This window comes from Anopheles aquasalis, chromosome 2 (genome assembly GCF_943734665.1).
Source record: "Anopheles aquasalis chromosome 2, idAnoAquaMG_Q_19, whole genome shotgun sequence".
Taxonomy (NCBI): Eukaryota; Metazoa; Arthropoda; class Insecta; order Diptera; family Culicidae; genus Anopheles; species Anopheles aquasalis.
In genome coordinates, this window is record NC_064877.1 from 40,330,337 (window position 1) to 40,354,038 (window position 23,702).

General features: G+C 50.7%; 1 protein-coding gene across 1 annotated transcript in view; it reads right to left on the minus strand.

Annotated features, from left to right (window-relative positions):
• Nucleotides 1-23,702, minus strand: part of LOC126570475 (basement membrane-specific heparan sulfate proteoglycan core protein) — a 217,016-nt gene that overhangs the window by 29,494 nt on the left and 163,820 nt on the right. Inside the window, exon 4 of the mRNA XM_050228253.1 lies at nucleotides 16,718-16,918. Within this exon, the coding sequence (XP_050084210.1) occupies nucleotides 16,718-16,918 (201 nt within the window). The remainder of the gene's footprint in view (nucleotides 1-16,717; nucleotides 16,919-23,702) is intronic.

The window sequence follows — 23,702 nt, forward strand, 5'->3', positions numbered from 1 at the left end:
AAGAGAGAGGGAGTGAAAAATGCTTAGAAACAAGTGCGTCAACAGTCTGGAGTCTGGAAAGAGTGTGGATGAATTGCTCTGGAGTGGTCCCTCTGCCCAGGCCCAAAAAAAAAAAATGATAAACCATCACTCATTTGTTATTCTGAAGCGACCACTGACCGCTGCCTGAGCCGGTTCCCCTTCCCCAACAGATTCCACTTTCGGTCACTAAATGCTGCGTCCGGCCAGCCAGCCAGCCAGCCAGTCAGCCCCGGGGCCGTTTAATCCGTTTCCTATAAATACGGTTAAAAGCTTTTCGTACTTATCCTAAATTTTAGTACAATTCCTAACCCCCCCCCCCCCCCCTTTTGCGCTCCAAAATGGACACCTCATCATCATAAAGTCTGCCTTCGGTTCTCCGTGGAGCGCCTGGCCTGGCGTACGCACCGACACAGTACGCCAGGTTCGGTCACTCTCCTGTGCTCTAAATTGAGATGAATAGTTAATGTGGGGCATTCCGCGGGCGTCCCAGTGGGCCTATATACACCTGGTGGTGGTGGTGGTGGTGGAGGGTTAAAACCCCCGGAAGGGACCTGTCAGAAATCCATTAAACTAATTTACGTCGATAATGCTCGGAGTCTCGTGCGGCTCGATTGAACGCACGCTCCTGAGCCGGGTCCAGCTGATGCCCATTGTCACGGCCATTAATTCACTTCTCTGTGGGGCCAGCAAACACCTCACAGCCCCACCGGGGGCGAGGTTGGTCAGTACATCATGCATGCGATTAGACGGGATGGAGTGTCAGACGAGGCCTTTCGGGCCGGTTCAGGGTATCCCTTTTTGGATGAAGCTTTACGAAGGGTTCCCAGTGCCGAACAGGGTTAATCAGGTCTTTCCAAGGTTCATGTTGGATCCATCACATAATCCATGCGGACGGAGCGCAGATTGATTTTTGGGGAAGTGGAGAAATGAATGAAATTGCTCACCATTAAGCGGCCAGGTGCCAAGGGTGCTCGGTGGAGTGAATATCCCTCTACCGGTGCCATCCATTACGTCATGAACGCACGCACGCACGCACGGCCAGTCGGTTGTTTTTGTTTTATTATTTTTGGATAAAAAATTACCCTCCATCTCTTCCGTTGCTCAGGTGGCCTTCGCAGGCCAGTGCGTGCGCGGGAACCGGTGACTGGTTGGTCTCCTCGCCACCCTTCATTTGTTGCTCCGCTTGTTCCACACCACGCCATGACCAACGAGATGTTGATTTATTCAAAACACGTGTTCTCAGAGTGTCCTCCTTTCCGGACGACCACGACAATTCCCTCGATGATACCGCACCACCGGCGTTGCTTTGGATTTGTGGCACCTTCCCATGGGGATTCCCGCCTTACTCGGGGACTTTCCGCGAGGCGGATGCGTAAGAATTGTTTCTCCCCCTCCACTACGCACTGACGATTCCCTTTAACCCATGCGGCATAAAAAGAAAGAAAAGAAAAGCCGCCGGTTCGCCAAAGAGTGTCAACCTTTCCGTGATTCCCGGGATCGGCTTAAGCGGCTTGACGATTGTCGGTAATCTAGATTTGTGCTCGGTACGTGCCAGTGGTGATGGTTGGCCGAGATCGCGCGTCGCTGTCGTTGATTCGCTTTCTCCTTGGCACGTGCGGCACCACCCTCGAGGTTTGTTTTTTTCCCTTTCATGACGTGCGTTTTTTTCTGTTGCTGCTCCGATGACCATTCCGTGAGCTATATTTTCCGCGAAATTACAGCATCCGGCCACAATGCTGGCCATTTTAGTGAACCCAGGATGGTGAATGGCCGCTCACGCGAGCTACTCCAAAATTCAACCGGATCCGGTACCACCGGTGTTTTTGGGAATATTTTAATATTTTCCATTTCCTGGTAGACAGAATCCGAAATAGTAGTACCTGCTACAGCAGTATCTTCCGCTCCTGTCAGGTATACTGTTGTGTAAATATTTTACATCCCAGTGCCAGCGAATGAAATGCGATTTAACATAAATGCCATTGAAGGTACTTGAATCCCGGAAAATGACAGAAATTGAATCCAGAATACTGGTAACATAAAAAAAGGCCCCAAGAAAACGAGAAAAACCGTGATCCACCATTCCGCATCGCATCGATTTATAGCCGCAGTAGTGCAGCCACAGGAATGCAAGCACGACTCGCACCGGAATCGAGGCAAACAACAAGTTATGTTTTACAGTTTTCACATGTCGTTTCACCGACCACCGATGCTCTCTGCTGCACAAGCCAGCCGGTGGAATCATAAAAAGCGACATGAAAATGATATCATTTCCCTTGCGTTCCCTTGCATCCATTGCATAACGACATGCTCGGTATTACGAATAATTGATTGAAGTAAAGGCCGCCGTCGGTGCATGGCCACGATTTCCATCTCCATGAAATGTACACACATAAATATTGATGCAATATATACACTCTCCAAGCGTGAAGTGTGTTCACAGTAGCAACATTGTTTGGCGTTCTCTTCTGGAGATCTCGATCTCTCTCTCTGTGTGTGGCATATCGATATGGTTTTATGAAAAATGGTTTTACTTTCACGCATCGACCGACACACTGGCCCGTTGGTCGCTTGAAGTATCATTTATTGACGTTATTTCTCATTGATCCAGTGCCCAACCGTCAATCGCAACCATCAGCGACCACCAGCGATGATGATGGCGATGAGACAAGCACGCGACAGGCGATGATGCTGAATCAAGTGTCATAAAATGAAGGGCGTCACACCGCACCGCCACCATCGAATAAAAATGGGACATCGAATGGGGTGCGTGAGTGGCGCATAAACGAGCACCGCACGACTAGCCGGCCGTCCTGCTGTCGCACCAAACGCGTGAAAACAATGGATCGAGCCGAAGCCTTTATTGTGTGTCGTTCCGAGCGCACCCGTGAGGACAGCCGGGCGATAATCATGCTCGTGATCCTTGCTGCTTTAGTGACAGCCTCGTCGTCGTCGAACATCCACTTGGCTACCACTTACATCACCTTCAAACACGGACTGTTGGCCACTTATTTGCAAGCGTACGAGCGGTACGAGCGCGTGTTCGTTTTCGTGTCGTCTGTGAGAACATTTTGTGATGACGAGTGAGCTCGACAGCGAGAGAGGGTCACTTTTCTTGAGTGGCCCAAGGATAGGAAACAACACATTTTTCCGGGGAGTGTCCGCGGGGGTATTTATGGTGCAACAGCACCCGGCCTGGTGACCATAAAAGCCATCGTAATTATGCTGCGGAGGACCCAGGACAACAGGCCTCAGGATGGCGGATCGTGCAAAGACCGGGTGGTGGACCGCGTTCCTCCCTTTTCTGGTAGCGAGGCGACAATATTTGCTGATGTTGAGTAGTGTTGTCGTCGTGTGTCATCGTTGTCGTTGTCGTCGTGTGTCGTTACCACAAATGGATTAATACGATTCCAACATCCGACGACCGTGACACGAGCTCGAGCCAATGGAGCATAATATGGATTTTATTGCGACTTTTCTGTGGCCGGGGATGATATTTTCCTACAGGTGCTGAGTGCTTAAAGCACACTATGGGCTTCCGGGTGCCATCTTGAGAGAGTCTGGACTCGTCGAATGTCAATCGAGGGATGAGTTGCTTACCAAAAAAAAAAAAACACAAAAAGGTAGACTTGGAATCGGGATCACGAACGAAGGCCGCAACGATACGTCTTACTTAGTGCCAGCACCAGTAGTAAATATGAAATCCTTGTTTATGTGAAATGAACCTAGGACAATGGTTTTGATTTAAACGCTTATCCCTTCATGCCACCCCGGGTCCGTCCTCCTTTTGGACGGTTCGGTCAACATTTCGTTCGTGGATTAAGCGACCGGACCCGTTGACCCGCATTCGCCCTCATTTGTTATGCGAATGGCAGTATATTATGTATTTAGAAGCGAAAGGAGCCTCGGGAGCCACCATCACCACCACTACCAGCGGTTGCTTTCCTCCTGTTTCATCGGCACCATAAAATCGGATCCCGGGCAACCGAGCAGCTCTAGCGTACGCCGGATGATGACAAATGAAAGAGAAATGGTAGCGAAGCTTAAAGCACATACAGAGAGTGCGAGAGCGAGAGGACGAGCGAGTGTTGGCAATACAGATCGAATGATATGTACATGAGACACCAGGGAGGGAAAAGTGGTGCCCTCCTGAAGGCTCGTAACAGCTCTCCCCTCTCAAGCTCTCGAGCGCCAAAAACCTATCCTGTCGCCATTGTGTGCTTGGTACTGCGTACATCTGCTACGGGAGACAGTGAATGAGACCCCGTGTCCTCTACGGCCCACCGTTGTCCCGGACTCCAGGGCGAGTGCGACAACAGCTGGCAAAGTGTCGGTCGGAACCCCCTCCCCCCCCGGGCAAGGGTATTCCCGTGAACCTTGAAGCGTTAGACGATAGTGATAATGGCCAGTAATAAACAGTCGCACTCACAATGTTTTATGCTTTTTATTGCTGGCAGTCGCATGACCTGGGTGGTGGTGACAGAATAGGGAAGAGAGAGCAACACAGAGAGAGAGAGAGAAAGCGAGAGAGAGCCAGCTGATGCGAGGACGAAATGAATCGTTTGCCAAAACCGCCGAAAACTGGTGGTGCGAAAAGCTGCTAAGAAAATCGAGAGACAAAAAGAGAGAGAGAGAGAGAGAGAGAGAGAGAACAAGAGAACGCACAAGAGAGAGAGGTGGCACCGCCATCAAATTATATGGAGCTGGCTTTCACTGGCAGACATTGCTGCACTGCTTAGCGGATGAGCGGTCTTTGGGTTCATAAGGGAAGAGGGGTTGAAAAGGATGTTTCGAGGTCCGGGTCCGGGCAATGCGATCGAGATGCCGGCGCGGTTATGTTCAGCTTATTGCGCTGAACGCAACCCAGCGCTATGATTGCCATCACGGGAGGAGACTCATCGGAAGGGTTTGTGAAGAAACAACGAAGACCAGGGTCTGAGGACCGCAGGGTGCTCCCGTTACATTCCCACTCTTCTGGTCGTCGATCAACCGACACGAAACACCCACAACACCCCTGGTTGGCAATCGGATGTCTGCACCGCCGGGATTTGCGGCAAATGCGCCGATCCGTAGCATAAGCATTACTGGCAGAGCACCACGGTGGAACAACAAACCGATGCTGCCACCGCTACCATGTGCTACTGCCTCCCCTGTCCCCCCCGTTGATGAGGGGCCAATTGTAATCGCCAAGCACACCAGTGCACCAGGAGCAGCAGCAGAGCGAGCGAACCACAATTAATGGGGAAGCAATGGCGAAGCAGTGCGCAACGGCATTCAACAACCTCGGCACCATCACCACCACCACCACGAGCAATTGCACGAGGATTGCAGATTTGAAAAACCTCCATAAACTAGAGGGCCCATGGGTGCACCAGGGCGTTAGAACCAGAGAACCAGAGAACGCGACGGGAGTGAGAGCGTGTTAATGTTGTTAAGTGGAAGCGGCACCGGGTTGCAGCTGCATCAAATTCGTATTCGGCCGGGTGCGGCCATTGTGCAGCAGTGTGGAGTGCTGCAGCCACCAGTAGAGTAGCTGGGAAGCTGAATAGCAAGGCACTTGGTACCGCTACCGTGGCGCTCGGCGCGAGTTAATGGCGCTAATGGTGAGTGTACGAACGTCTTCGTGTACAAGCTGCAGCATCGGTTCTTCTACTTTCCAACACTTGACTGAGCTTTCCACTCGTTCGAATCGTGACATAATCCCCCTCAGCCCGGTGGGGCGTTGGAGGAAGGAAAGCAAAATATTTTCCAACAACGCAAAGCAATTAACATGGTAAGTAAGTCCGGGAGTGGCGTCACTCAACGGATTATACCGATGGCGTCTTCCTCGCAATCCTCCCTCAATGGGGGGTCGATAAGGGTAGACACATCCCCTCCTCGAAACCAGCCCACTCGCGCTCGGTGGATTACATAAAATCTGATTTTCCTATTCGCAGCACATCGAACCGCGACTCCGACGGCGATGGTGCGACCCGCTGGTGATCACCGCGCATCCGTCATTACGGTGTGTGGGGTGGTGTGCCAGCGATGATGATAGACAGATTTGGAAGAGCTTGGTGCTTGGAGCCGCAATCTCAGGGAGCAGAGCCCACTCTATGGTGGGTTGAGGCAGAAGATTATCGGTAAATATCAAACAGCAAAACCGGCAACCGCCAGCCTCCCCTACTCCCGGACTGGCCACCCCCCGTGGACCTCACACCAGTGTTCGCCTTTTGGTGGGAAAATTTTGTAATTTTCCTCCGCGAGTGTGCAGGGAACGCTTTAAAGCAGTTGCGAGAAGAGCGTGTCAAAAGCTCGTGCTATAGTGTGTGTCTTTGGGTGTGTATGTGTTTGCCTGATAAACGATTCCAGTCAACTAATAGTACCACCCTTAAACCTAACCTTCCAACCCGGGGCGGGGGGGGGGGGGGGGTTAGGGAAAATGTCATAAAACGGGACCACGGGGACTTCTCACTTCGGGGCTTCGTCTCGGTCGCTGCTAGCAGTGATGCTGGTGGTCTGGAGGAGACAGTTGAGCGTTCTTATCGGTGAGCATTTAATCGTCTACAGGTCGCAGTGAGTAGCAGCCTCCTTTTCGCAGCGCAACCGGGCACATCTCACACCTGGGCACCACCACACCCAGCGCCGGAGAGCGAGAAGTGATAATAGTTTAATGACTGGTGGCCATAAAATCAAAACACGAAAGGATTATGTGGATCATAATGCCCCACTCTCTTCCCTTCTCTAGCCCTTTCCTCAAAACACTCTGAACTCTCCAAGGTGTTGTCTCCATCGCTAGCTAGCTAGCTGGCAACTGGAGCCAGATGATCGCAGATTACTAGCAGCGTCTCTCGTGTGTGTTCAGAGGTTGGTGTGGGTCCCATCGGTGTCATGATCCGTGAGAACCGTCCTTGTTTTGGGTTTTTAACCAGTGGTGAAGGAGGATTTTCCGGGTGTTTTTTTTTGTTTTGTTTTCCTTTTCCGGTTCGGAGCGCCCAGCCCGCAAAGAGATGGTTCAGTGAAGGTAATACCGAGAGAAGCTGGCGATTAGGCGGTGGTAGGGGCAGGATTTAGTTTCCATTTTTCTCTTTCCATTTGCAGCCCACTCATACAGGCGTCCAGTTGCCCACTTTGTTTTTTTTTGTGGGGTAAATATGATACATTGTTTTAAATAATTGGTGTTTTTTGGAAGAAATCAGTTTTGTCTCTCTGTAAAGTGTTTAATGCCGGTAATGCTTCTTTGCTTCGGCTCAGGCTGTGTCTTTTCAGTGATTTACTGTTCTGTACTCACACGCAGTACGCCAGCTGAAGAGATGACACTGGCACGATCGTGTATAAGACATCATCCTCCGAAATGGCGAACCGGTTCGTTATCGGTTATCTCGCGAGCGCAAGCATCACGCATTCCATGATCTATCGCCTCATAATTGCTTCCCATAAAAAAGGGACGAGAGTGCTAGAGCGAACCTCGCATTTAAGCTGACATGCCAGGTGAGGGTGGGAGGACGAGAGATTTATGTGACAATGGGATCCTCCAACTCGCCAGAGCGGATACGACGATGCATGACGACGACAACGACGACGACGTTACGATGGAACATTTTCAAATCTAGTTCCAATTCATTTTGCTCTCTCTCTCTCTCTCTTTCTGTGCTCGACCTTCCTTCCGGAAGAGGGGTTGCCTGCCACCATAAAGCAATTTAGAAATTATTAGTCGCCCCCCCCCCCCCCCCCCCACCCACTGGTACGGCAGCCATCCCATGTGAAGCCTTGTGCGGAGTTGCAGCAGAAGCGACGAGACGATACCAAGCGACCAGCGAGGCTTCTACTCAATCTACCAGTCGTTGTGCCGTGGCTGGGCGTCTTTTTCGTGGTCTCATGGTGGTAAAGTTTGTGAAGTCGCACACTCTCCACCGCCTACCCGCGCGGAAAGCTCGAAACTATCGTACGAGTATCGTCCCGGATGGTGAAGACAATGGCGGACCATCTGGCGTGTGGTGGCACCATGGGAGGTAATTGAGGTAGTTCGATGGAGCGGAGAGACGGGAGTGGGAAGGCGAGCGGATGCCCTGTGGTTACCGGGAGATGCAAGTCGTCGTCATGGTGGTGCTGGTGGTGGTGGAAGCTATCATTTACTCGTTATAGGCAAAGTACACACTCGAACACACAACGAGTGGTTTCAATGGGTTCTAGCGAGGACACTGCACGTAGGACGCAACTGGCGCACCGCGATCTGCCGCGACGGGTTCGCGAGCATAAATTCAGCGGAAATATTTGCATAAAATTTTATTAAAACTAATATCGTTTGCTATTATAATGGTGCGCCTCGCCGGCAAACTGTCTCTGAGAAGAGCAGCAGCAGCACCAGAAATCGAGCGAGCAGACAGTTGCCATTTCGTTGCTCGCTGGGGTACGGCCGCGGGGCCTTACCACGAATGGGGCGTGATTCCGTGCGCCAGGGTGGAGTTGGATGCTAAAACTAATAATTGGTGAATCCGCCGGAGAGTCGATAATGTTCGATGTGATGCTAGCGTAGCAAAGCGAATCAAATTTGATGATGAAACTCAGCCGTGCCGTGCCGTGTCAGCGAAATCTGTGCGCTTGCTGGAACAATTTGCTCCGATCCGATCCGATTGATCGAACTCTGAATTTCGGCGCAACGTAAATTATGCTCGCCTCGGCGAAGAGCTCAACCCTCAAACCTCGCAATCTGCTCTAAACTGGAAACTTTTTTCCAAAACAAACTCATCTCACAATCACCATCAAACCGGATCAACTTTCTTCCATCGGTTGCTTCCCTTCTCCACCGTTGGGTCAATCTTTTAAATCTTTCTCCAACAAACAAACTTCTCGCCCTCTTTTCTGGCCCTCGGTGCGGCTCGGCGGATGCAGTGGAAAGTTTCCAATAATCACCTCATTCCTTGGCTCCCAAAGTTTGTTCCCTTTCCACTGACAGAAGGCAATCAGAAAAAGGGCTTATTAATAAACTTCCGCTTCATTTACCGGTGGTGCCAGTGCCAATGCTGGCGGCGCACTGGCTGCACATGGCTTCGTTGCTTACATGCTCGAGTGCAACCGTCGTACGTGGTTTCTCGCTCGCAGGTTGCAATCCAACATTTGCCAACAAAACCCAACTCCTCCTAACTGGACCACCATCCGCTGACCACATCCGACCGAGCCCCGTTCCCGGTGGTTGCTGGACCGGTGCCAACTCCGAAGATGGGGGTTCGGCTTTGTGGAACCGGAGGGCACGCTAGCGGCCACGAAACAACATTCAATTGAAGAGCCTCAACGCCCCCATCCCCTTTCAAATCCAAACCGAAACGAAACCACACGGCCGACAAAAGTGACCAAGATTTCGGTCTTCTGGGGCGAGTGAAAGGGATGGCGAACCCCGGGGGCACAGACATACGTGGTGCTCACGCGATGTCCAGCGGGCGCGCTAGCTCGTCCGCTCGATCGAGCAGAAACCAACTTGGTTCTGAGCTGGGTTTTCTTCCCTTTTTCACGTCGTCTCCAGCAACCAGAACAGACCAACGGCCTGCGGCCTCAAAACTATTCTCGAGATTAGTCCTTCGGTGGTGATGGCGAAGAGAGAGAGAGAGAGAGCGAAGAGAGAGAATGGAGAGAGGAATGGTGGTGAATTATGAATTATGTACCACACCATTTTACACATGTACTTTTCATTTCCGCTCGCTCCACCGGACCACTTCCGGATGGTACGGGAGTAATGGTTCCCTCGAGAGGGGGTAGAGGGAGGGGGCGGGGGTTTGCAGTGCACCACGACCCCGTGCCCCACCGTCGCTCCACAGGCTGGCCATCGGGGTCAGCAGTGGGTTGGTCAAAACTTTTCCGACTTATGCTGCTGCTGTTGGCCGTTTGTGGCTGGCCAGTGTGGCCCACGGCACACGCTGTATATGTTTATGTCACTGTGCACACGGACACCCGTGAGGCTTGGTTGGTACGTGGTGCGCTCGTGGCCATTCGCTCATTACTTCCTTTTTGGGCTTGCGGTTGCCCCAGAACTTGCTGGCCGGTTGGCTTATAAATCGGACAACAAAGACACACATACACACAGTCACACGTACATAAACTCAAGGCTCAAGACAGAGAAAAGGAGCGAAAAGTGAACGCACCTCGGTCCAGTGTGGTGGTACTTTTAACAGATTTGTTCTTTGGTTTAGCGCATCAGAGTGTGGTGCTCTGTTCCACATGCTGCAGCAGCATGGAACGGCGGTTCCGGTGAAGTAGGAAAACATAAAATCCCACCCACCTCTCAAAAAAAAAAAACACTAAACTGCACGAGAAGCAGTAACTTACAATTTGTACCATCGACGCCATTCTGCACTTTATCCTCAGCTGCTCGTGTATCGGAGTGTATGCGTCAAGCCACAGCTCGTGTCTTCCGGTTTTGTGCCTCGGGGGGAAGGGTAGTCAGAAGAATAGAGCGATCCTCGATAGTGGATCGAAGCTTGCGCGGTGGAACGGTTGGTGTGACAACAAAGCAGCGTGCAGCGTGCAGTCCGACCGACCGGCTGCAGCCGATGTATCAATATCGCGACTTCCCGTGAGGCATCGATCGGATAGCGGTTGGGACAGGTGTGGACCGAGTGATGTGGGAAAAGGGAAGACAATTTTCCTACTTTTCCCTTCGCGCGATCTGTCGCTGCGGCGCTTCGTGCTCCGTGAGTAATGGCCAACTTTTCGGTGGTTTTCCTCGAACCCTCACGCTCTCGTACGATGCGCCTCACGAGATGGATGAAGGATGTACCGATGGACCAGCTGGTGCCGCAAGTCCATGGCAAGCTCCCGTCTCGGTTCGGTCTTGGAACGGTTGATAAATTATGAAACGCTTCAATCTCGTCACTGCTTCGCTCGCGAAGTTCGCTGCAACAGATGAGGGTTTCGAGGGAAGCCTCCAAGCCCCCTCTTTGAGCCCTTGGCATAAACGTTATGGAAAACTGTTCCTACGACGCGCACACTACCGACCGGGCAATTGCAAGATGATTTCGAGCTCCGAAAGGGCAAGCAAAAAACCCTTCTCCTGCTACAACAAAATGGAGTTTTCATTGCATTCCTCGTCTTCTTTTGACGGACGAGACCGAAGACGGTAGCCGAAGCTCGGGCAAACTGTGCATCGAAGTTCATCCGGAGCTGCAGTTTTGGAGGTTCTTTGGGGGGGTTAGTTGACGGAGCAAACTATACCCGGTGCCCGGTGTGGCACGTCGTGGTCGTCGTACACGTCACCGAGCTACTGTATGTGTCCCCAAGGGGCCGCCTGCCTGTGTGCTGTGGTCGCGTACACGATACTCGATCCCCACCAACCTCCGTGCGTGGAAAATGGAACGTTCTGAGCGAACAGGCGACAGCCTGCCACCGGTGCCACAGGCCACAAGAAACGTTCAATTTCTTTCATTCTCTCCGGGTGTAAATAGCACAAAACATTTAATATCAACGCCAGGGCGGCCAGTGCGCTCAGTACCGGGATGGTGCGATGGTTTTTCTCTGTCAATCGTCCGTGTGCGAGGCTTACAGTTGGTGCTGGTATGAATGGTACGTTTGCTGCACCGGACAGGGGAGCTAGGGGAGGGTCCCTGATAGCCTCCAAAACCGTAGGCCATCGTTACCGATGGAGGCGCATGGTCACTGGGACGATGGAGGCGCATGGTTGCTTTCAAATTCCACTGAATTTTCCTCCACGGAATGTGCCGCCACCCCCCTGGCCCAGCAAACGAAACAAACGTGCATGGCAGCATGGTGTTGTGGTGGTGCACTTGGAGGTGGCAGAGCAATTTGTGGGACAACAGAAAAAGGATTAGCTTCATATCTAATTCCGTGGCGTTTCCGTCCTTCCCCGTTCGCTTGATCCGACCACCATGATCCAACAACTTTGTGGTCGTTCTGTGGACGATTGGGAACATGGGAGGGGGGGGGGGGGGCGGGAGGGGGTAGAGCGAACAAATGAGGCGCAGGGGCTCTTTTGTACAGCGTGCTCATCCCCGTGCTCCTTTGCTCACCCTTCAAGCACACTCCGAAGGTTCTATCGTGCGCGGCGAGCGCTAGCAATCCATTTTACTGATTGTGTTTTTTACTTGAAGAGCTCACACAAGTGAAGCTAAGAGAGAATCGCCCCCCCCCCCCCCTAAAAAAGGGGAGGAGGTAGAGAGGGAAAACTTTTCCCGTACACTACTACCAGTACAACTAGTGGGTGTTTGACGATAACCGCGAACGATTATGTCGGTGTGTTTGGACCATAATTTGTGTGATTACCACCCACCAACCACCACCACCACCACCACCACCCACCCAGTGCCAGCCATCGAACAAAACATAGATGTAGGCGTATGCGAACAAAGTTTGGACAGAGCATGGGTGAAGGGGGGGGGGGGTGTTGCAAGACATAAATCTTTCTCGTGACCTTTCCCGGAGCTGCCATGACAGCTAGCTCGGAAATGGTAGACGGAGAGAGAGAGAGAGAGAGAGAGAGGCATCGAGGGGAGTCGGTGGGTAGCATTAAATGAATTTCATTTCGATGGTTTTTCTCGGCTTCGCTGCACAATTAAATGTAAAAATAGCTCATCAGCACGATGTGGTGACACAATGACTGGTCGCACCGATGCTTCGCTTGTTTTCAGGCGACCTTCAAGGGTGTTAGTAAGGGAGTAAGGACGAGTGCAGGGGGGAGGGGGGGCATTTATTCAATTTTACGCATGTTAATTAAAAATTAATAAATAACGCTTGCTCATCAGGTGATTGGATTGGGCCCTAGCGAGCGGAATGCAAATATACTCCTCTCCTCACCACCCCTACCCCACCCAATCACACAAAATTACCGTGCACGTGTTGACGCTGATTGCATGCAGCGTTGCCCTGCCTCCCGGTGCCCTGCTGTTCTTTTTTTCCCCTCTGTTTTGTTGCTCCCATGCAATATTGTCCTGTTGCCGCACCTGCTCCCTGCCCTGCTGCTCAATATTATTAATATATATTTGTGCAGCCCACCCCCCCGTGCCACGTGCCACTACACATTTCAGGAAACTGCATTAAAGTGAGAACTTTTACAAAAAAAAAAAAGCCTCCCGGTGGAGTCGACGACGAGGACGACGACAGTCGAGTACTCGAAGCGCAGCGAAAAGGTTCTTACCCGGGTTCGGTGGATGCCGGTTTTTGCTGCCTGCCAGAAAATAGTTTCACCCCGTTTTTGCCCCCGTTTTTTGGGGGCGGGTTGTTCATCTGCTGCGTGTTGCTAGCATTACATCATGGCAGTCAACCGGGTGCGCTGCCCCGGGGGGGATGCAGCGAGAGAAACTGACTTATTGAAACGCTCTTCAGACGAAAGTGCGCATCCAGGCCAGGACACCTTTCAGAGGGCGCACTTTTTGGAATTGAACAGGGTGAAAGAAAAAAAATCAAGGGGTTGAAAGCAAGGGGTGGGCGAATGGGGGTTAGTGGGAAGGAAAGCATAATAAATCAATTGAAACTTTTTTAATCCCAGTGAAAAGCTGTTCCCTTCCGGCACAGTGGGAGGGCACCCGGAGTTCCCTCTGCATGCTCTGCACCCCCCCGGAGGGCCGTTCCGGTGTTCCGGGTTACAGTTTTACCCGGGGAACCGTGGGGCAAACATTGATTGCAAGGGTGCGTGCTACAACAACAACAACTAGTGCTCCCGGAGAACATTCAAACCGAGTGTTGCGCGCGCGCGCTGATTTGATGTCGATTGGAGTACCACAAGGGAAGCGATGGCGGGGCGGATTGCTGATACATACATTCCACCCTGGCATGCGCCACTACCTGGGCGACGAGTGGAATGCTCACGGTTTACACGCTCGGTTTAATAAATAGAAATACATTCCAGATCCAGTTCCAGTTCCAGCTCCAGCTGCTAGCGAACGTAGCGGGACCCAGGAACTGGCCGGAATGCTTAGAATTCGAGCTATTTCAATATGAGATAGGCGCGCTGCGATGGTGTGCCTGCCTGCTTGGTCCTGCTCGGTTGGCAAATGATGTTGCCCGTGCGGCACGTTGTCCAGGATGGCCACAAATTGCAAAAATCCTTTGAATGCCGTCGGGCATGTGGGCTTGATGAACGTTTGGCTCTTCCTTCCCTCGGCGGAGAAGGGAGAAGGAAGGTGAGGCGAGTGGTTCATTGAAATCCGTGTTTGCTTTGCACCGGCCGTCCTTTCGCACTGCTCGCATCCCTTTAGGGAGCGATGGGAAGCGACCGTTCGCACAGCGCGCAGCATCGTTCATTGACTCGACCTCGAATGGTAACTGGGCTCGCAGCCATCCGTAGACCAGACTGAAGCGACGGAACGCACGCACACACATGCACGAACATACACCGGGACGAAATGTGGCGAAAAAGCGATTCTAAACGGCTTGGTCCCGTGACAGCAGCGAGACCGTGTCTCCGGGGGATTCCGCGGACCAAATATAAACCGGAATCATTCACCAACCGACCGACCTGGTGGGCCTGGGATGCAAAATTATATTTTATCCGGATGCCCAGACCGGCGACCAACCGCTTTTATGCCCCCAACCCCCCCCCCCCCTCTCCGGGTGGAGGACGAGGGATTGGGATTTCAATGAACTTTGCAAATATGAAGTTCTCGCACGCCGACCCCCATGGTCTCCGTCGACTTCCTGGCCCGATGGAAAAGTCATTTGATGCTGGTTGGCCCGTCAAGGGGCCTCGAGCGTTCTGTGATGCCCGCCATGCCCGACGGTGGTTACGATGGTAATGAAGATAGCGGAAACGGAACCGAAACCGAACCGAACCCCAGGGTGGGGCGGGGTGTGCCCTTCTGTGCTCGCGTTTGCGTTCCTTCAGTCCAATCACCTTTCACCATCGAATTGAGGACATATGCGGATGATGACGCCACCGGCACAGAGAACGCCAACAGTTCATCTACCTTCAGCCCAGCGGTATCCTATTTCCACTGACAACCTGTGAGATGCTTACCGACCGCCACCTTGAGACGGATGGTTTGGTCTGGTTGGCAGGTTGACTGGCTGCCGTTTGATATGGCCAATTCTGTTTCCATCCATCTCGTCTCGTCTCCCCTTCCGTACCACCCCTGTTCGATCTCTCTCTCTCTTTTCGTCGGCGTGCATGTGTTTATTCAACGAAAGTCGACGGTTTTTGCGCCGGCAGGAAAAGAATTTGATGCGCAATGATTGTCCTTTCGGAATGGTGGTGAATGGCAGGTTGTGAAGGGGAAGGACGAAGAGGCGACCGAGACCAGGGCAGCGAGTTCATCTCATCATCATTACGGATGAAAGCAACAGTAGCACCGGCAGCAGCAGCAGCAGCAGCAGCAACGCTTATGCGGACTCTATGCAGACTCTGTGCTGTCCGGATCGATCGGGACCGCCACACCGAGGAAGGTGAGGAACCAACGGCGCAATGATGATGCTGGTGAAGCGCGTCAGTGAAGCGAAGAAACGAAATGAGACCGGTTTGCTGGCACTACTGGCTGGAGGTAAAGTAAATATGTTACATCGTCGCACCTCCGAGCAGATCATCCGTTTGCCATCCGTCTGTAGCCAAATAATCCAACGCACCAACCGACTACGGGCATTAGCTTGGCAATCGTTGGTTTTCTTTTTACTTTTCTGCGTTGCCATCACTACACCGTTCAACGTGTCGTCATGTCGATGGTTTCTGCTCCTCTAGCCGTGGCTTTTTCGTGATCAATTCGGTTCAATAGGGGAAAAGTGAGGAATGGAACGAGAATCGAAGACGCACTGAGGGATCCATGACCTTACTCTGCATACTAGGACTCCAGGACGCTGCTGTTGCTGCGTTACATAAGCGCCAGTGGTTCGTTTGTTACGAAACCCCTGCTTTGATCGAGCAAGGAAGCATAAAAGTAGCATAAACATTTGCAAGCACACACAGGACGGTGCTGTTGCTTGAAATCAGTTGCAACTGCTGCTAGTGTAGTGCGCCTCCTGTTTGCATCAGGCCTTTCACCACGTTCATCGGAGTTCTAAGGTAACAAGCCACGTCAATAACAGGCCGCTAATGAGAACTAGTTTCGTACTCGTTAAACTACACTCAACGGACGATGGAGCAGCAGCCGTCGTCCACTTGGCCATCCTTCAATTAGCTGCTGCGAGGAGCACTCGAATCGACTACAACCGAGAAGCTTCTGTCGGTTAGTAGCAACTTAATAAGTTTTCTTTTCCTTTTCATCCATACCAACAACACTTATTACCCGACACACATACATGCCCACACACATACAGAGTAAGTAAAAACCAACAACAATCACCAGCGCTCGCATGTGCGTCGTCGTCTTCGTCGTGGTGGTCGTCGTCGTTGAAATTCAATCAAGCGCAGCGCAAGTTTGGAACACCGTAAACGATATAACTTTATCCCTAGGAAGGTGAAGGGGCTGGAGGGAGGGTGGTTGGAGGCCTATACCACACCCAGGGCCTAGCACCGATTCCTAGGAATTTCCCGCAAAGCCAAAGGCAAGGCAACTAGTTCCAGGACCGCTCGCTCGCTATCGTCTTACGCATCGCGGATTCGGGCAGTTTAGTTGGGTGTGGGGATTGAGCAGACCACTCCCCCCTTTACCCACTCCAATTACCACCACCAGCTCCTCCGTCTTCGTCTTTTTGTCTGCTTCTCCCGGTTTGTTTTCCTTTTTCGGTGGCCATAAATAACCGCGGCTGCGTGGCCACGGTGGCCACCGGGCACTGTCAGCAAACTTACCGAGAATTTCCACCGTGTGCACCTGGTCCTTGTTGACCTTGTCGCTGATCTGACAGACGTAGTCACCGGCATCCTGCGGTTCCAGCTCGGAGATTTCCAGATTGTAGCCGTTGACAAGCCGTATCCGCTCGTCTCGCGTTACCATCAGCTGCGAGGCGGTTAGCACATTCGATCCTCGCCGCCAGAGCAACACCAGCGTACCTGGAACAAAACAGAGAGAACGAGTGAGAATGAGAGAGTGTAAGTGTGAGTGAGTGCGATAATTAATAAGATTTATGTTACACCGCGCTGTCGTGCGGACGCAAAGTACCGTGTGACCAGCAACGGCAGCAGCAGCAGCACAACAATTGATATTCCATCTGAGTGCCCGTAATGGTGTGGTTGGCGCCGTACACATGTCTCCGATTCCCGCACCACCGCAGCCCTTCAGGCACACACTCTTTAACTGCTCGATGTCACAGCTTTTGCGCACGACTTTAACGCTTTTTTAATGATAACGTAGAAGGGGAAGGTTAGGAGAGGGAATGGGCGACGTCATCGCAAGACGTCACGACCTGATCCTGTGCCACCGCTCCACCTGGTCGTTGCCATTGCCATCGCACGCCCATGTGGTCGCAAGAAAAATGACGAACATTTAATTTTCCCAACCACTCCACCGCAGCTTTTCCGGAGAGAGAGAGAGCACCGTATGGCTTGCGTATGTAATGGCATGTCATCCTCGCGTGGCAAGCCGAGCGCCGTAGTGAAAGTGAAAAGTTTGCGCTCGCGAAGGAAATGGAGCGCAGTGGCATTGAACAATCGCGCTAACCACACGTGCCACCAAGCGATCCGGCAGCGAGCAACAGGGTGAGCGGGAAAGGTGGGAAGGAATTTAAGAATCATAATTAGATTCCTTGATATGTGTGTACGGGGGTGCCATAAATTAGAGGGTTTCTTATTACATTTTTGGCGAGAGCACCGTTTGCCTATGAACAGTCGACTTGGCTGCCAAGTCAGTTAGCAATGTGTGATTTGCTGTTACATCCATTCACAGCTTAGCTGCAAGCGGATGAGTTTGTTTATTTCGATTGTTGGTGACCAGTTTATTGGTTGTGTATGTAATGATAGTTATAATTTCAATTGATGAAGAAACATGGGTAGACAAAGTAGATTTTTCAGGACACATCAGACAAATACAACGTTGGCTCTTTTTTCTTATAGCCAAACAAAACGCTCATCGGTCATCAACGTGAAAAGTTCAAAATATATAAAAACAACAATAAATTACATTAACTACTTCACGAATAAAGTAGAAAATTTAGCAATAAGCGCATCTTGTTCCCGATTTTTGCCCATTTAGATATTCTTAATTGCTGCTCTCCATTTGATTCTAAACTGACTCGAGGTGAATTGAACTACTTCACATTTTACACTCAGTGGAAACGAACAGCGTTAATGTGGTTCCTACTTTTAATGTGCGAAAAACGATAATAAACCACTTCTGCCAACAAGCACCAACGATTATTAATTTGAAACAATACAGAGCCACTAGACACCATTGGTGCAATCGTCCTGGACACCTCCTGCTTATCATCTTAAGCACTCGCTTGCCATTTTACTGCTGAAAAAAGGGGAGATGGGGTGGGAAAAAAAAAGTTTCACCACAAAAGATCGTGGTTCAGTGCTTTGCAGTTCCGACCCCAAAACCATCAGACCATCCTTGGCTTCCATCTCCTGTTTTTCGTTCTTGCTCTTTCTATCGGCCCTCCCTACCATTAGGACGATTGGAAAAGGAATGCATTTTCATTTCCAATTCCAGGCACCAGCTAAATGCAAAAGCATCATCGTTCGGTCGGTCTCTCGCTGGCCCCTCGATTCGAAAGTTCCTCATGCCTCTCTACCTCACATGCATTCACTTCCTCACTCTGTCGCTCTCTCGTGCTCTCTCTCTCTCTGTCTCTCGCAATCGGCGAACGGAATGTCATTTGTGGTTGTTCAGATTTTCTGCGGTTTTCGGAACGGACGACGGCGGCACGCTGCCCCATTTCATGGATATTGTGGAAGTCGCCGCCTTTTTTGCCGGACGACATGAAGCCTTTGGCTGGGCCGAATCGGGGGCGGTGGTTGTGGGTGGCTGTGGGCTTTGGCTTTTACCATTTCTCATTCCACGGGCCACGCGACCCTCCCACAACATATTGGGCGCAGAGCTCAGATGATCACACTGGCACTAATTCCTCTTATGTTGAAGCTGGCCGGGCGTACCGCTACCTCGCCTCGCCTCGCCTTGTTGATTGCGGGATCATTGGTGGGTTGTCTCTCCCTTTCTCTGGTTGGATTGGGCGCCCTTCAATTCCGTTTCGGACGGTGGGCACCGAGGCGAAAGATATAGAGGGGCATTCGGGCTTCATTGGGTTTGCAAGGAGCGGAAGCATTTTCCGTGCCGGAACTTTTGCGACCAAATTACTGGAAAATTATGATTCGACAGAAAATTGGAAAAGTTTCCATTTTGAAAATAAAGCGAACACCGTGGGCACCGTGGCCACGGCACAGCATAGTATAATAACAATAATAGGAGCAGCTTTGGTGGTGGATAGATAGAGCAAAGAAAAAAAAAAGATAGAGCAAAAACACACCGAAAGAGCTAGAAATCCGTAGTTGCCCGCTGACTTGCCAATTTTACACAAAAGCAACTTTCTTCTTCTTCCCTTTTGCCACAGGTTTTGCCAGAAAGTCACCGGCCCCCTGCTCCGCAACTTTTCGCTCAACTCATGGAATCATGGTTTAAGCAATCGAAAAGCTCCTTTTGTTGTCAATAGTTTGCACGTTTCTTGTTTTCATTTTACGGGCAGCAGCAGCAGCAGCCCATTGCTCAACCAGCAACGAACAGTTATGCTCTTTTCTCTTCTTCTTGAAATATTATTATTTTGCTACCGATTTTTTTCTTGGTAGAGTCGAGTGCATTCCGTACACAAATGGTACACTTTTATAATGGACTTTTCGCAATCTTTTTGATTCGGTGGTAGCGTGATAGAGTAACCAAACAGTCAGACACCGTACCAAGAAGAGGCAAAAGATGGAAATGAATTGTTAGAACGAGAAGCGGCGTCGAAAGCAACGAGACAACGAATGGCGAAGGTAAGCAGAAGGAAGAGCAGCAGCTGTTCTTATGCTTTTGCTTCGTTACAAACCGTGGCAACCAAAATGCGGCACAATTCATTCGTCCGTCGCCCAAAACTTATGCTCTTCAGATGATTCCACTCCAGACGAAAACCATTGAAACATTGACTCACCTCGCCACTATCTCTCTCTTTCACACTCTCTGTGTTGTGCTCTGTGTTTCAGGGCTTGCAAAAAAAGAAAAACTTTTTTTACAAAAAAAATACCCCTCCAACACATAAGTTAAACGGTGGAAGTTGCAATGTGGTTCATGCGCCCACATTGCCCACATTGCCACGGTCTAACCGTTTGGCTAGCTAACAAACAGCCGGTTAGCAACAGTTACAAGCACCAACTATCGAAACAATTTAATTGCTCTTCAGCCAACAACTTTGCTTTGAATTATTCGGCACTGCGGATTCCCTGCTGTGGAACACCCCAGGAAACACTGGTGGCTGCAACCACAAACCAAGAAGAAACCCCACAAACCTTCCGAAAAACCTGAAGAAGACTCGAGCTCTAAATGCATTTCCTGTGGCAGGTTCCCTACCAATGCGTGGGGAAAGATCATCGCATAAAGGGAGGGCCTTCGATGGCCACCGTCAGCCGCAAAAGAGAGGGGAGGGAGTACATTCCAAAGTTTTATGGGTTTTCGGCAAAAGTCCAAACCAAAACCCTTGTTTCGTGGCTGAGTGTGGGACGGTTCGCTGCGGACATTTGGCTGATAGGCCTTTCGCAGGCCCATGGAAAGCTCGGTTGTAGTGGCCAGCCCCGTAACCACCATCGTAATTCGCAAATGGAATGGTCACATGTCTCAGAACAAAATTAAGATCACCCGGCGGTACGGTGTCGGAACTAGTTTTGGTTCAACTCCTTCCATCGACCAACCGGAGGCCATCACGATCTGTCTGTCTGCTGACTGCTGATAAGCACGATTTAGCGAAGCTAATGATTATCCAATCCGTACCCATCCATCGTGGACCGCTAAAGCGATTCGGACAAGCAAACGTTTGACATTTGTCAAGTCACCGAGCGTTCCGATTCGATTCGGAGGAATTGGTTCACATCGTTTTGCGCCATGGTCATCAAGATTCGTATCGGAATCGTCTGTGATGGTGGACCGCAAACATTTATCGTGTTTGTTTAATTGAATTGGGCGACGAACGCGAGCTAAACTTCTCCAGGAGCCCGTCCGAGTTCCATGTTTCGCTTGACCGATACCTTGCGGAGTCTTTTTTTTTTTATTTTTCTCTCTCGCAACACGATTCGTCACGATCTTCCGAGAGCTTTCTTCCGATCCCGATGACGAAGCACCGGTCCCGTGGGGGGCGGTAACCGGGCTAAGCCCCAGACCGAGAAGAATAAATAAGGAAAGAGATCGAGGACAGGAAGTCCATCCTCCCGGTCCATTCGGCCGTTCCAGTTCCAGTAGCGACCATCATTTCGCATGATGTAGCAAACATGATGATGTCGTCCTTCGCTGGCCTGAGCTGAACTGAGAGCGAGACCGAGACCAAGACCTCGGACCGTCTTCCACCGTGTTCTCGTAAATCTTGCACGGATATCGACACGCATTGATCCGGATCTGAAAAGCAAGGCTTTTCATGCTCGATTGATGACCATATTTATGCCCCAAAGCATACCGCCGTTCACTCACTTTGCACATCCCCGCCAGCGAACCGAACCCAGTCACTAATCGGAGCCCTTGGCCGGTCACCAAGGGATGGTTCCAACCGTTCGTTCGGTCGATCGGACGAGTACAGCTTGTCGTCGTCTGAAATGCTGTCCGGCAGTACATGACCGGACGAAACGAACCGGCCGAGAATTTATCTGCAGCTAGGAACCCTCGGATCCATCGAAAAGACCTGAACCAATTCGGTCCCGGGCACATTGGAACCGGTGAAAGGATTCCGGATTTCGTTAATCCTCGAAGAGCTTAAGGCTTAATAGCGGTACTACGACCGCTCTCGGGGACTGCCGCTTGGAATAAGAAAGCGAAGAGATTAATCGTTCGAAGTGGAAGTTTGCTCGCTCGAAACTGTTGGCGAAGTGTCCATGCCTTTTTGTAACGGACTTTGGAGAGCATAAACGCAAGGAATGTTGGAAAAATTGATGGAAAACCATCAAACTTAAAGCTTTCAGAGTACATCAGCCGATTGTGCGGCTCTTGGTGCTCGTTGTGGTTTGTTAGAATTTTGACAAACGTTGCACGTAATTAATGTACTTTGCAAACATACCAACATGCCACACGCCATCGCTCAATGCCGTCCTGTAAATCAATGTGTTCAATCAAGAAGCAAATGATTTGTGGATGGGGAATTCTATTGGTCAGACTGTTGGTATGACTACATCTTGGGAAAACTCATTCCAGTTCAAATAGAACCCGTCTCCATCTCTGGCCAGGACCTGACCGGACCGGAGTGCAGAGGGCATGTAAGAAAACTGAAGGTAAATGAAACATGTTCCATTTCTGCTAATTAGATTACACGCCAAAGCTGCACACGGTCCCGGTTGAGGTTTCCTGGTTTCTCGGCTGCACCGGAAGGCATTGAACGGGTCGGAGGTGCCAGAGATGCGCTACTGATATGTTTAGCCGTGCCATTGAAACCCTCTGTTGATCACAGAAGATGATGATGATGATTCAAAGTCATCTCATGCTGCGCATCAAGGAGCTGGCGAATGCTGCACTTGGCGTTGCAGATAGGCACAGTCTTCAAGGAATTGCATTCCATCACCATTGATAATGTTTTCGCATGTTCCGGATATGATTGGAAATTGTTCAGGAGCCTTCGAAGAAGGACCACGAGGCGGTGCGGTCAGTCACCTCTGCACATACTACGAGTGCAATGTTTGCAAATTCCTGCCCCTTGAAAACGATGTCCTGTGTTCTGTATTGGAACTTTGTGTTCCTTTGCAACAAATAGATTCGCTTGATGTGGATTGATCTTGATAAGATAATCCTGTTGTACCTGTAATTACGTTAAATAATTTTACTAAGAACCAAGCAAATCTGTTCTTGTTGCGTTTGAAGTATTAGTAACCCATCTAAATAAATAATTACATATAATTACAAATAATTACATAATTAAACAAAGTAAAAAGAGGCCCAGACTAGACATCTTCTGTGATGTTTTAAATATATCAAAACCGATGTTTGGAAACTTTACGATTGGCACAATGAATTATACCACCCACCCCTCTCCCTCTGTCCCAGCGAATGTCTATTCATTTACAGACAGTCGTATGGCACTGTGACCATATCGGTCCGGCGGGAGTTGTTACATTGTGATCATGTATCTGTTTCCCCCGGCAACAGTAGATAAATCCTCCCTTCCTCTCACTGCCCCCTATTTAGAACACGCTCGGCCCGGGTTATGCAATGATTTATACAGGATACCTTATCTTCGTTAAGGTTGTACCGCACCACAATCGGGCTCTGCAGAGCGGCGAAACGCAAAAACGCCATGGGAACACTGCCCAAGGTGTCCATAGCGGGCTTTCGAGTGTAAAGGAAGAAGGAGAAAAAGAATTCGAAACTCCTCTTACTCTCCTTCCCCGTATCTTGCAATGGACAGGGTTGGGTGTGGACATGGCAAGTAGCAGCAACGGTGGTAGAAGTGGAAACTGGGAGTGAGTGAAGGCGGAGGGTCCACTTTACCCTTTGTGCTCGTGCGTAACGGTCCCCGGGCCAGCTACTCAAATGCTCAATATTTATAGTTTATTGGGGTAGTAATCCAATCCGGTGCCGGTGTCGCTCCGTCGGAACCCTTTCTTGGGGCACCGAGAATGTTGCTGTTGTTGCTGCTGCTCGCTCGTGTGACCGCTCGGTAAGCGAATCGGTCGGGAATTG